The 14,082-nt window shown below is 44.8% G+C and overlaps 1 protein-coding gene across 1 annotated transcript in view; it reads left to right on the top strand.

Annotated features, from left to right (window-relative positions):
• The window catches only part of LOC311114561 (glutamate receptor-interacting protein 2-like), a gene marked incomplete at its 5' end in the record, with an annotated part of 42,447 nt that extends 28,885 nt beyond the window's left edge, over positions 1 to 13,562 (top strand). Inside the window, 4 exons of the mRNA XM_084189801.1 lie at positions 2,877 to 2,994; positions 6,703 to 7,050; positions 9,687 to 9,833; positions 13,264 to 13,562. Coding sequence (XP_084045927.1) covers positions 2,877 to 2,994; positions 6,703 to 7,050; positions 9,687 to 9,833; positions 13,264 to 13,494 — 844 coding nt within the window. The remainder of the gene's footprint in view (positions 1 to 2,876; positions 2,995 to 6,702; positions 7,051 to 9,686; positions 9,834 to 13,263) is intronic.
• Positions 13,563 to 14,082: the final 520 nt, after the last annotated feature.

The following is a 14,082-nucleotide window of genomic DNA, read 5'->3' as shown; positions in this document are numbered from 1 at the left end:
AGGGAGAGGGAGGAGGAGGAGGATTCAGCAGGGAGGAGAAGGTGGCAAATAGCTTCCTAGGGTTAGAGGCAGAGGCTTGAAATTTACAGTGGTAGAAAGTGGCTTTGGCAGCGGAAACAGAGGAAGAGAATGTAGAGAGGAGGGAGTGAAAAGATGACAGGTCCGCACAGAGTTTAGTTTTCCTCCATTTCCGCTCGGCTGCCCGGAGCCCTCTTCTGTGAGCTCGCAATGAATCATCAAGCCACGGAGCAGGAGGGGAGGACCGAGCCGGCCGGGAGGATAGGGGACACAAGGAGGGTTGAGGAGGCAGAATCAGGAGATTGGGGGGAGAAGTATTTAGCAGAGGGAAGAGATGATAGGATGGAAGAGGAGAGAGTAGCGGGAGAGAGAGAGCAAAGGTTGCGACGGCACATTATCATCTGAGTAGGTGCAGAGTGAGTAGTGTTGGAGGAGAGCGAGAGAGAAAAGGATACAAAGTAGTGGTCGGAGACTTGGAGGGGAGTTGCAGTGAGATTAGTAGAAGAATAGCATCTAGTAAAGATGAGGTCAAGCGTATTGCCTGCCTTGTCAGTAGGGGGGGACGGTGAGAGGGTGAGGTCAAAAGAGGAAAGGAGTGGAAAGAAGGAGGCAGAGAGAAATGAGTCAAAGGCAGACGTAGGGAGGTTAAAGTCACCCAGAACTGTAAGGGGTGAGCCATCCTCAGGAAAGGAACTTATCAAGGCGTAAAGCTCATTGATGAACTCTCCAAGGGAACCTGGAGGGCGATAAATGACAAAAATGTTAAGCTTGAATGGGCTAGTGACTGTGACAGCATGGAATTCAAATGAGGAGATAGACAGATGGGTCAGAGGAAAAAGAGAGAATGTCCACTTGGGAGAGATGAGGATTCCTGTGCCACCGCCGCGCTGACCAGATGCTCTCGGGGTATGCGAGAACACATGGTTAGACGAGGAAAGAAAATATAAAGTAACTCTGCAATAGGATAGATAATATACAGTTGCAGCAGCGAATGTTATGAGTCAAAAGAGTTTGTGCAAAAAGGGTCAATGCAGATAGTTCAGGTAGCTATTGGTTAACTATTTAGCAGTCTTATAGCTTGGGGGTAGAAGCTGTTTAGGGTCCTGTTGTCATCTGTGGATCTGTTGGGGCGATATGTGGTATCTGGGATGATGGTGTTGATGTGAGCCATTACCAGCCTTTCAAAGTATTTCATGGCTACAGATGTGCTACGAGGCAATAGTCATTTAGAAAGGTTACCTTGCCATTCTTGGGCACAGGGTCTATGGTGGTCTGCTTGAAACATGCAGGTATTACAGATGGGGTCAGGGAGAGGTTGAAAATGTCAGTAAAGACACTTTGCAGCTGTTCAGCGCGTGCTCTGAGTACGCATCCTGGTAATCTGTCTGGCCCCGTGGCCTTGTGAATGTTAACTTGTTTAAAGGTCTTACTCACATCGTCTACGGAGAGCGAGATCACACAGTCGTCAGGAACAGCTGGTGCACTCATGCATGGTTCAGTGTTGCTTGCCTCGAAGCGAGCATAGAAGGAATTTAGCTTGTCTGGTAGGCTCGCGTCACTGGGCAGCTTGCAGCTGGGTTTCCCTTTATAATCTGTGATAATTTGCAAGCCCTGCCACATCTGACAAGCTTCAGAGCCGACGTAGTATGATTCGATCTTAGTCCTGTATTGACATTTTGACTGTTTGATGGTTCATTGAAGGTCATAGCGGGATTTCTTATAAATGTCCGGATTAGTGTCCTGCTCCTTGAAAGAGGCAACCCTAGCATTTAGCTCAGTGCGGATGTTGCCTGTAATCCATGGCTTCTAGTTGGGATATGTACATACGTACGGTCACTGTCAGGACGATGTCATCAATGCACTTGACTGATGTGGTAAACTCCTCAATGTTATCGGATGAATCCTGGAACATATTCCAGTCTGTGGTAGCGAAACAGTCCTGTAGCTGAGCATTCGCTTCATCAGACCACTTCCGTATTGAGCGTGTCACTGGTACTTCCTGTTTGAGTTTTTGCTTGTAAGCAGGAATCATGAGGATAGAGTAATGGTCAGATTTGCCAAATAGAGGTTGAGGGAGAGCTTTGTATGCGTCTCTGTGTGTGGAGTAAAGGTGATCTACAGTTTCTTTGCCTCTAGTTGCACAGGTGACATGCTGGTAAAAATGAGGTAAGACAGATTTCAGTTTCCCTGCATTAAAATCACCGGCCACTAGGAGCGCCACCTCTGGATGTGCATTTTCTTGTATATTATCCATGTCCTTATTCAGACATGACTCTGAGAAATCTAGGATATTACAGTTCTTCAGGTCCCGTTGATAGGATAGTCTCGAACAGAGCTCATCCAGTTTGTTCTCCAGTGATTGTACGTTCACCAATAGAATGGAGGGTAGAGGCGATTTATTTACTCATCAACGTTGTCTCATCAGGGAGCCCACTCGTTTGCCTCTCTTGCGCCGTCGCTTTCGAGTCCTTGGGATTAGGGCCTGGTCCGGAATGAGCAGTACATCCACAACTGCCGACTTGTTGAAGTAGAAATCTTCATCCAAATCGAAGTTAGTCGTCGCTGTTCTGATTTCCAGAAGCTGTGGCTTAAATATTTATGTACAAAAAAAGTTAAAATCTGCATAATTTCTTTTTTTTAAATAGCAGAATTGGTCAGGAGCCCGTAGAACGGCAGCTGTCCACTACAGCACCATCTTCAACCAGGTGGACCGCTTCATGTAACATGTTACATGTGTTCTGTTTCCTTCTTGTCTTGACTCAGAAACACCAGCCAGCTCCACAGTGATGACATCATGAATGTACCGCTTCATCCGTCCAAGTAACGGTTAACACGTGCACCTTCCTGTGTTGTCACAGATACACCAGCCAGCCTCACAGTGACGGCATCATGTTAGACCACGAGGACAGTTTCTGGTGTCAGGCCCTGGAAGACCTGGAGACCTGTGGACAGTCTGAGCTCCTCAGAGAGATAGAGGTATACTACAATAACTCACCTGGTCAATTAAAAGACAATCAACTGTCTCTGAACCTATAAAAATGGAGACATCTGCCACACACCTGACAAGGAAGGTAAGAGGCTTGAAGAAAAGGTCCTGCACACTTAGAGCCATGTAAATTCCAAAGGGAAGTGTTTCCCTGTGAACCAAAAAGACCAAAGAGCAGTACAGGAAATTGCATCAGTACAGTGGCACACATAGTGAACAGACAGGTGTCTATTTGTTATTCCACTGCTGCTGCTGGTGTCCTGTTGTGTTGGGCCTAGCATGGTCACAGCAACATACAGTGGGGAGAACAAGTATTTGATACACTGCCGATTTTGCAGGTTTTCCTACTTACAAAGCATGTAGAGGTCTGTAATTTTTATCATAGCTACACTTCAACTATGAGAGACTGAATCTAAAACAAAAATCCAGAAAATCACATTGTATGATTTTTAAGTAATTAATTTGCATTTTATTGCATGACATAAGTATTTGATCACCTACCAACCAGTAAGAATTCCGGCTCTCACAGACCTGTTAGTTTTTCTTTAAGAAGCCCTCCTGTTCTCCACTCATTACCTGTATTAACTGCACCTGTTTGAAGTCGTTACATGTATAAAAGACACCAGTCCACACATTCAATCAAACAGACTCCAACCTCTCCACAATGGCCAAGACCAGAGAGCTGTGTAAGGACATCAGGGATAAAATTGTAGACCTGCACAAGGCTGGGATGGGCTACAGGACAATAGGCAAGCAGCTTGGTGAGAAGGCAACAACTGTTGGCGCAATTATTAGAAAATGGAAGAAGTTCAAGATGACGGTCAATCACCCTCGGTCTGGGGCTCCATGCAAGATCTCACCTCGTGGGGCATCAATGATCATGAGGAAGGTGAGGGATCAGCCCAGAACTACACGGCAGGACCTGGTCAATGACCTGAAGAGAGCTGGGACCACAGTCTCAAAGAAAACCATTAGTAACACATTACGCCGTCATGGATTAAAATCCTGCAGCGCACGCAAGGTCCCCCTGCTCAAGCCAGCGCATTTCCAGGCTCATCTGAAGTTTGCCAATGACCATCTGGATGATCCAGAGGAGGAATGGGAGAAGGTCATGTGGTCTGATGAGACAAAAATATAGCTTTTTGGTCTAAACTCCACTCGCCGTGTTTGGAGGAAGAAGAAGGATGAGTACAACCCCAAGAACACCATCCTAACCGTGAAGCATGGAGGTGGAAACATCATTATTTGGGGATGCTTTTCTGCAAAGGGGACAGGACGACTGCACCGTATTGAGAGGAGGATGGATGGGGCCATGTATCGCGAGATCTTGGCCAACAACCTCCTTCCCTCATTAAGAGCATTGAAGATGGGTCGTGGCTGGGTCTTCCAGCATGACAACGACCCGAAACACACAGCCAGGGCAACTAAGGAGTGGCTCCGTAAGAAGCATCTCAAGGTCCTGGAGTGGCCTAGCCAGTCTCCAGACCTGAACCCAATAGAAAATCTTTGGAGGGAGCTGAAAGTCTGTATTGCCCAGTGACAGCCCCGAAACCTGAAGGATCTGGAGAAGGTCTGTATGGAGGAGTGGGCCAAAATCCCTGCTGCAGTGTGTGCAAACCTGGTCAAGACCTACAGGAAACGTATGATCTCTGTAATTGCAAACAAAGGTTTCTGTACCAAATATTAAGTTCTGCTTTTCTGATGTATCAAATACTTATGTCATGCAATAAAATGCAAATTAATTACTTAAAAATCATACAATGTGATTTTCTGGATTTTTGTTTTAGATTCCGTCTCTCACAGTTGAAGTGTACCTATGATAAAAATTACAGACCTCTACATGCTTTGTAAGTAGGAAAACCTGCAAAATCGGCAGTGTATCAAATACTTGTTCTCCCCACTGTAGACACATTCTTGGAAAGACTGCATACTAACATACATACAGGAACTATTTAAAAATATAGCCTGGATCTGTTTCCGTACATATATTAGGATGTCAATAAAAAGACAGATGGACATCGACAATGTTTAGTTTCTGCTCGCATTTTCAGACCCCAGCTGGAAACTGCTTTGGTCAGCAGTATAATGTTATTCCAGCATCTTCGTCTACAGTTCCCAGTATAATGTTATTCCAGCATCTTCGTCTACAGTTCCCAGTATAATGTTATTCCAGCATCTTCGTCTACAGTTCCCAGTATAATGTTATTCCAGCATCTTCGTCTACAGTTCCCAGTATAATGTTATTCCAGCATCTTCGTCTACAGTTCCCAGTATAATGTTATTCCAGCATCTTCGTCTACAGTTCCCAGTATAATGTTATTCCAGCTTGTTAGTCTACAGTTTCCAGTATAATGTTATTCCAGCATCTTCGTCTACAGTTCCCAGTATAATGTTATTCCAGCATGTTAGTCTACAGTTCCCAGTATAATGTTATTCCAGCGTGTTAGTCTACAGTTCCCAGTATAATGTTGTTCCAGCATGTTAGTCTACAGTTCCCAGTATAATGTTATTCCAGCATGTTAGTCTACATTTCCCAGTATAATGTTATTCCAGCATGTTAGTCCTCAATTCCCAGTATAATGTTATTCCAGCATGTTAGTCTACAGTTCCCAATATAATGTTATTCCAGCATGTTAGTCTACAGTTCCCAGTATAATGTTATTCCAGCATGTTAGTCTACAGTTCCCACTATAATGTTATTCCAGCATGTTAGTCTACATTTCCCAGTATAATGTTATTCCAGCATGTTAGTCTACAGTTCCCAGTATAATGTTATTCCAGCATGTTAGTCTACAGTTCCCACTATAATGTTATTCCAGCATGTTAGTCTACAGTTCCCAGTATAATGTTATTCCAGCATGTTAGTCTACAGTTCCCACTATAATGTTATTCCAGCATGTTAGTCTACAGTTCCCAGTATAATGTTATTCCAGCATGTTAGTCTACAGTTCCCACTATAATGTTATTCCAGCATGTTAGTCTACAGTTCCCAGTATAATGTTATTCCAGCATATTAGTCTACAGTTCCCAGTGGTCGCATACACATGATATATTTAGAGACTGGGGCTGCGTCCCAAATGGCACCCTATTCACTATGTAGTGCACTACTTTTGACCAGAGACCTATGGACCCTGGTAGTGCACTAAATTGGCAATAGAGCGTAATTTTGGAAGCATCCTAAGGAACTTTGTGGAGTCCATTATAAATGTGCTGAAACCCCTCCAGTAGCTGCCTTGCCAGGTACTGGAGTCTGTCCTCTACCTCTACTCTATTCTACTCTACTCTACTCTGCTCTACTCTACTTTGCCATGCTCTACTCTATGCTCTACTCTGCTCTGCTATGCTCTACTCTACTCTGCTCTACTTTGCTCTACTCTACTCTGCTCTACTCTGCTATGCTCTACTCTACTCTGTTCTCTTCTCTGTTATCTACTCTATGCTCTACTCTACTCTGTTCTCTACTCTGTACTCTACTATGCTCTACTCTACTCTGTACTCTACTCTGCTCTACTCTACTTTGCTATGCTCTACTCTACTCTGTACTGTACTCTATGCTCTACTCTCTCTGTTCCCTACTCTGTACTCTACTCTATACTCTACTATGCTCTACTCTACTCTGTACTCTACTCTACTCTACTCTACTCTGCTATGCTTTACTCTACTTTACTCTACTTTACTCTGCTCTATTCTCTCTATAGGCATCCATCATGACGGGCAGTGCCATCAGTATTGGGGTGGATGGTAACAAGTCCCATGCCGTCCCCCACCCTGGGGATCCCGTCAGCCAGCCCCGCGTCAGCCCTCTACGGAGGAGCTCCCTCCTGCACCACGATGCCAAGACCCACCTGCACCAGGAGGTCCACCTCCACCAGGAGGCCCACCTGCCCCCGGAGGCCCAGCTCCTGCACCACGAGGCCAGGACACAGCTGCATCACGAGGCCAAGGCCAAGAACACACTTCGGGTGTCTGAGAAGACCTGGGAGTCCCGCAGGATCAAGGAGGAGATGCAGGAGATCCTGTCCCCGACCCCTCTCGAGCTACACAAGGTGACTAATGTACCCACCATGCAGGGCTCTCCAACCCTGTTCCTGGAGAACTGACATCCTGTAGGATTTCACTCCAATTCTTATAATTAGCTGGTTGATTATCTGAATCAACTGGTGTTGGAGCATAAACCTACCGGAGGGTTGCTCTCCAGGAACAGGGTTTGAGTGTAAACCTACAGGAGTGTAGCTTTCCAGGAACAGGGTTGGAGTTAAAACTTACAGGAGGGTAGCTCTCCAGGAACAGGGTTGGAGCGTAAACCTACAGGAGGGTAGCTCTCCAGGAACAGGGTTGGAGTTAAAACCTACAAGAGGGTAGCTCTCCAGGAACAGGGTTGGAGCGTAAACCTACAGGAGGGTAGCTCTCCAGGAACAGGGTTGGAGTTAAAACCTACAGGAGAGTAGCTCTCCAGGAACAGGGTTGGAGTTAAAACCTATAGGAGGGTAGCTCTCCAGGAACAGGGTTGGAGTTAAAACCTACAGGAGAGTAGCTCTCCAGGAACAGGGTTGGAGCGTAAACCTATAGGAGGGTAGCTCTCCAGGAACAGGGTTGGAGTTAAAACCTACAGGAGGGTAGCTCTCCAGGAACAGGGTTGGAGTTAAAACCTACAGGAGGGTAGCTCTCCAGGAACAGGGTTGGAGTTAAAACCTACAGGAGGGTAGCTCTCCAGGAACAGGGTTGGAGCGTAAACCTACAGGAGAGTAGCTCTCCAGGAACAGGGTTGGAGTGTAAACCTACAGGAGGGTAGCTCTCCAGGAACAGGGTTGGAGCGTAAACCTACAGGAGGGTAGCTCTCCAGGAACAGGGTTGGAGTTAAAACCTACAGGAGGGTAGCTCTCCAGGAACAGGGTTGGAGCGTAAACCTACAGGAGGGTAGCTCTCCAGGAACAGGGTTGGAGCGTAAACCTACAGGAGGGTAGCTCTCCAGGAACAGAGTTTAAGAGCCCTGCACCACTGGAACCTGACTCCACCATATGCTGTTGTTCCTTCCGGTTGAGGTCTAGACAGTGTACAGTAACAGACCACAGTAATCAATAATACATCAATACATACATTATTGACTAACAACACTCTAATTTATTAATTGGCTTGTGCACCCTGCTCTTCACTGTCAGACCAACCTGCCTGCTTTAGTTAGTTTGCTCAATAGCACTGGTCTTGCCAATAGCAGCTCTTTTTCACATTTACATTTTAGTCATTTAGCAGACGCTCTTATCCAGAGCGACTTACAGTTAGTGAGTGCATACATTTTCATACTGGCCCCCCGTGGGAAACGAACTCACAACCCTGGCGTTGCAAGCGCCATGCTCTACCAACTGAGCTACAGGGGACTCTTTCTGAGGAAGGTTTTACTTGCAATGTTCGTGATGCTGAATGCACTTATTGTACAGTACTGCAAGTCACAGAATAAGAGTGCCTGCTAAATGCAGACTTCAGTGCCCTCAGAGGTAAAGGTTAAACCATAGCCACCACCCTACTCTGTCATTGGCTTTAGTTAGCATTTTAAGTGCATGTTCAACCATCCCAAGGCCCCGTTATGTCACTAAGCTGTGCAGCCATGTGTGAAGCTACAGGATATATGAGCAGTACTAACATTGTTAAAGGAGTTATGTGTTCAGCCAAGTTCAGCTATGTCCAGCTATGTCCAGCTATGTCCAGCTATGTCCAGCTATGTCTAGCTATGTCCAGCTATGTCCAGCTATGTTCAGCTATGTCCAGCTATGTCTAGCTATGTCCAGCTATGTCCAGCTGTGTTCAGCTATATCCAGCTATGTTCAGCTATGTCCAGCTATGTCTAGCTATGTCTAGCTATGTCCAGCTATGTCCAACTATGTCCAGCTATGTCCAGCTATGTCCAGCTATGTTCAGCTATATCCAGATATGTCCAGCTATGTCCAGCTATGTCCAGCTATGTTCAGCTATATCCAGAAACGTTCAGCTATGTTCAGCTATGTCCAGCTATGTTCAGCTATATCCAGATATGTCCAGCTATGTCCAGCTATGTCCAGCTATGTCCAGCTATGTCCAGCTATGTTCAGCTATGTCCAGCTATGTTCAGCTATGTCCAGCTATGTTCAGCTATGTCTAGCTATGTCTAGCTATATCCAGATATGTCCAGCTATGTCCAGCTATGTTCAGCTATGTCCAGCTATGTTCAGCTATGTTCAGCTATGTCCAGCTATGTTCAGCTATGTTCAGCTATGTTCAGCTATGTCTAGCTATGTCCAGCTATGTTCAGCTATGTCTAGCTATGTTCAGCTATGTCCAGCTATGTTCAGCTATGTCCAGCTATGTCCAGCTATGTCCAGCTATGTTCAGCTATGTCCAGCTATGTTCAGCTATGTCCAGCTATGTCCAGCTATGATCAGCTATGTCCAGCTATGTTCGGCTATGTCCAGCTATGTCCAGCTATGTCCAGCTATGTTCAGCTATGTCCAGCTATGTCCAGCTATGTTCAGCTATGTTCAGCTATGTCCAGCTATGTCCAGCTATGATCAGCTATGTCCAGCTATGTTCAGCTATGTCCAGCTATGTTCAGCTATGTTCAGCTATGTCCAGCTATGTCCAGCTATGCGTGTGTTGAAGCTACTCTTATCCCTTATTGGGTTGTATTCCCTTATCGGGTTGTATTCCCCAGGTGACGGTGATGAAGGATCCGGAGAGCGATGACTTTGGCTTCAGCGTATCGGACGGGTTCCTAGAGAAAGGTGTTTATGTCAACATGATCCGTCCCGAGGGCCCGGCGGACCGCGCAGGCCTGAAACCATATGACAGGATCCTACAGGTGCCTACTGCGTCTGTAACTATCCACCAGCCTGTACTTACCCACCAGCCTGTACCAATCCACCAGCCTGTACCGATCCACCAGCCTGTACCGATCCACCAGCCTGTACCGATCCACCAGCCTGTACCTATCCACCAGCCTGTACCTATCCACCAGCCTGTACCTACCCACCAGCCTGTACCTAGATAGATAGATAGATAGATAGATAGATAGATAGATAGATAGATAGATAGATAGATAGATAGATAGATAGATAGATAGATAGATAGATAGATAGATAGATAGATAGATAGATAGATAGATAGATAGATAGATAGATAGATAGATAGATAGATAGATAGATAGATAGATAGATAGATAGATAGATAGATAGATAGATAGATAGATAGATAGATAAATGGCATATGTTATATTACTAGCATGGCACTAGCAGTGTTAGTATCTATTGATAATGTTTCTGTGTTAGTTCACTGGGATTTTCTTTAGCTAGCCTAGCGGGTAGCACCCACCCACCCACCCACCCACTCTCTCTCTCTCTCTCTCTCTCTCTCTCTCTCTCTCTCTCTCTCTCTCTCTCTCTCTCTCTCTCTCTCTCTCTCTCTCTCCCCCTCTCCCCACCTCTCTCTCTCTTTTTCTCTCTCTTTTTCTCTCTCTCTCTCTCTCTCTCTCTCTCTCTCTCTCTCTCTCTCTCTCTCTCTCTCTCTCTCTCTCTCTCTCTCTCTCTCTCTCTCTCTCTCTCTCTCTCTCTCTCTCTCTCTCTCTCTCTCCCCCCCCTCTCTCTCTCTTTCTCTTTCTCTCTCCCTCCCCCCCCCCCCTCTCTCTCTCTCCCTCCCTCTCCCCCCTCCTCTCTCTCTCCCCCCTCCCTCCCTCTCTCCCCCCCTCCCTCCCTCCCTCTCTCCCCTGCATGCTGTGCACAATCTGGCTCTCATTACAGACCGCTGTCAAGTTAATAAATGATCAGCGCATTAACAATTATGCTTCGGCCAGAGAAAACATGGAGGGGCAGGTTGGGTTGTGACCACTGGGAGATGGCAATAGCAACCCCACTGTTGGGAATATCTTCTCATATAGTAGAGTTATTATAATATCTACCCTTTAATACCCATGAGACAGAAGAAAATAAAAATAAAATAGAAATACATTTTTAGACCAGAATAGAACAATGGGTATGGTTCTGATTAAGCCAAAGCCACAGTTTAATAAAGTCCACTTATTGAAGGTAAATAAAGAAACCCAGAACTACTTATTATAAAAACGAACATTCAACGTGTACAGACTCGGCCAAGATAAAAAGTAAACTATGCACACCCAGCAGGATATGCCAGTGCTCCTAGCTTCCAGATCCCAGTTCCCTAGCTGTCTTCCAAGCCAAACAATACCTGATTCTCACTATACGGCCAACCCAAACCGTACTGTGCTTGCTCTGATATTTTCCTTTTACATTGTCCTTCCAGCCTGGTTCCAGCAACTAGGGTGGATGTGTAACCAGGCCTGCCCCGTACAGCTCAGCTTGGCTCAGTTTGGTTCGGTTTGGCCATGTATGTGTGAACCACAATCAACAGTGCACACTGATGTGGTTAAAGTGGCATTAGCAGAGTTGTTGGAATGTTGCTATTGACTGCAGTGTTTGTGGTGTTTATTCCTAGAAATCAGTCCTTGGTTACAGTGTTTGTGGTGTTTATTCCTAGAAATCAGTCCTTGGTTACAGTGTTTGTGGTGTTTATTCCTAGAAATCAGTCCTTGGTTACAGTGTTTGTGGTGTTTATTCCTAGAAATCTTGGTTACAGTGTTTGTGGTGTTTATTCCTAGAAATCAGTCCTTGGTTACAGTGTTTGTGGTGTTTATTCCTAGAAATCAGTCCTTGGTTACAGTGTTTGTGGTGTTTATTCCTAGAAATCAGTCCTTGGTTACAGTGTTTGTGGTGTTTATTCCTAGAAATCAGTCCTTGGTTACAGTGTTTGTGGTGTTTATTCCTAGAAATCAGTCCTTGGTTACAGTGTTTGTGGTGTTTATTCCTAGAAATCAGTCCTTGGTTACAGTGTTTGTGGTGTTTATTCCTAGAAATCAGTCCTTGGTTGCAGTGTTTTATGGTTTAGAATCTGATCTGTCTGTGAGAAATCTACAGTAACAGAAGAAGTGTGTACAGCATCTATGTTGTGCACGAAATTGGACAACTTCTTAATATGGATGCCGTATGTATTGTCTATTCGACACCCTCCACTTAGTATCCCTGTTCTAGTGAGGATTATGTAACACATTAATAAACAACTGCTTCAAAATGCACACAGGGCTGAATCCTAACTCGTACAAATCCTCCTACTGAAATCATTGATTGATTGACGCAAAAGTCAGAGTTGCACGTGCCATCCACATTGTGACAAATTCCATACTGTCCAAACTCCAAAGTGAATAATTCTACCCACATTGTCAAACAATGAATGAATCTGCATGTCTTCCCCTTAGTGGGGACATGCATGTGAATGTGTCATTGTAAATGTCAACAGTTCTGTAAGTCACTTTGATTGCTAAAAGTCTGCAAAATTGGTGAACCACATGCGTACCAGGGACTTTGACTTTTGACTGAATTTCTAGTCTTGACTCCCAAGTTTCATAATTCAATACTTGCCATACCAGCCAATGTTTTTAGGAAATTGTGCTGAAATCAACTATGTACTGAATATGAGTCTAATGAATTACTGAATATGAGTCTAATGAATTACTGAATATGAGTCTAATGAAGTACTGAATATGAGGCTAATGAATTACTGAATATGAGGCTAATGAATTACTGAATATGAGGCTAATGAATTACTGAATATGAGGCTAATGAATTACTGAATATGAGTCTAATGAATTACTGAATATGAGTCTAATGAATTACTGAATATGAGGCTAATGAATTACTGAATATGAGTCTAATGAATTACTGAATATGAGGCTAATGAATTACTGAATATGAGTCTAATGAATGACTGAATATGAGTCTAATGAATTACTGAATATGAGGCTAATGAATTACTGAATATGAGTCTAATGAATGACTGAATATGAGGCTAATGAATGACTGAATATGAGGCTAATGAATGACTGAATATGAGGCTAATGAATGACTGAATATGAGGCTAATGAATGACTGAATATGAGGCTAATGAATGACTGAATATGAGGCTAATGAATGACTGAATATGAGTCTAATGAATGACTGAATATGAGGCTAATGAATGACTGAATATGAGGCTAATGAATTACTGAATATGAGGCTAATGAATTACTGAATATGAGGCTAATGAATGACTGAATATGAGGCTAATGAATGACTGAATATGAGGCTAATGAATGACTGAATATGAGGCTAATGAATGACTGAATATGAGGCTAATGAATGACTGAATATGAGGCTAATGAATATCCATTTCCCCTGGTGCTGTAGGTGAACCACGTGCGTACCAGGGACTTTGACTGCTGCCTGGCTGTGCCCCTGATCACCGAGGCTGGGGACAAGCTGGAGCTGGTGATCAGCAGGAACCCTCTGGCCCAGAAACTGCACCATGAACAGGACTGTCTGGACCAGGACCAAGGCCTTCTCATCTCTGCGCTGCAGTCCAACAGTAGGGAACACCACCACTATACCACCACCACAACCCGAGCCATGGACCTGTGATTACAGTCACATACTGCAGTCACACCAAGCCACAGACCACTACCATGGAACTGTATCTGACTTTACAAACACACACAAAACCATGTGTCTACAGACACACCTGTGACTTTACAACCTACATACACACCAGTGACCTGTGACTTTACAACCTACAGACACACCAATGACCTGTGACTTTACAACCTACATACACACCAATGACCTGTGACTTTACAACCTACAGACACACAGTCAAAGACAAGCACCATGGACCTATACAGAGATAGATACACAGTACAGACATGCAGAGCCACAGACCAGAACTTTGAACCTGTGATTACAGATACATCATGCCACAGACCTGTAACCACAGACCTGCAACTAGAGACACACAGAGACAGAACCACAGACCAGCACCATGGACCTGTCTGTGACTCTACAGACACAGACCATGGACCTGTAATTACAAACACACCGAACCACAGACCAGCACCATGGACCTGTAATTACAAACACACCGAACCACAGACCAGCACCATGGACCTGTCTGTGACTCTACAGACACAGACCATGGACCTGTAATTACAAACACACCGAACCACAGACCAG

Source organism: Coregonus lavaretus (genome assembly GCF_964263955.1).
Source record: "Coregonus lavaretus genome assembly, contig: HAP1_SCAFFOLD_2200, whole genome shotgun sequence".
Taxonomy (NCBI): domain Eukaryota; kingdom Metazoa; phylum Chordata; class Actinopteri; order Salmoniformes; family Salmonidae; genus Coregonus; species Coregonus lavaretus.
This window is presented reverse-complemented; position numbering and strand designations above follow the sequence as displayed.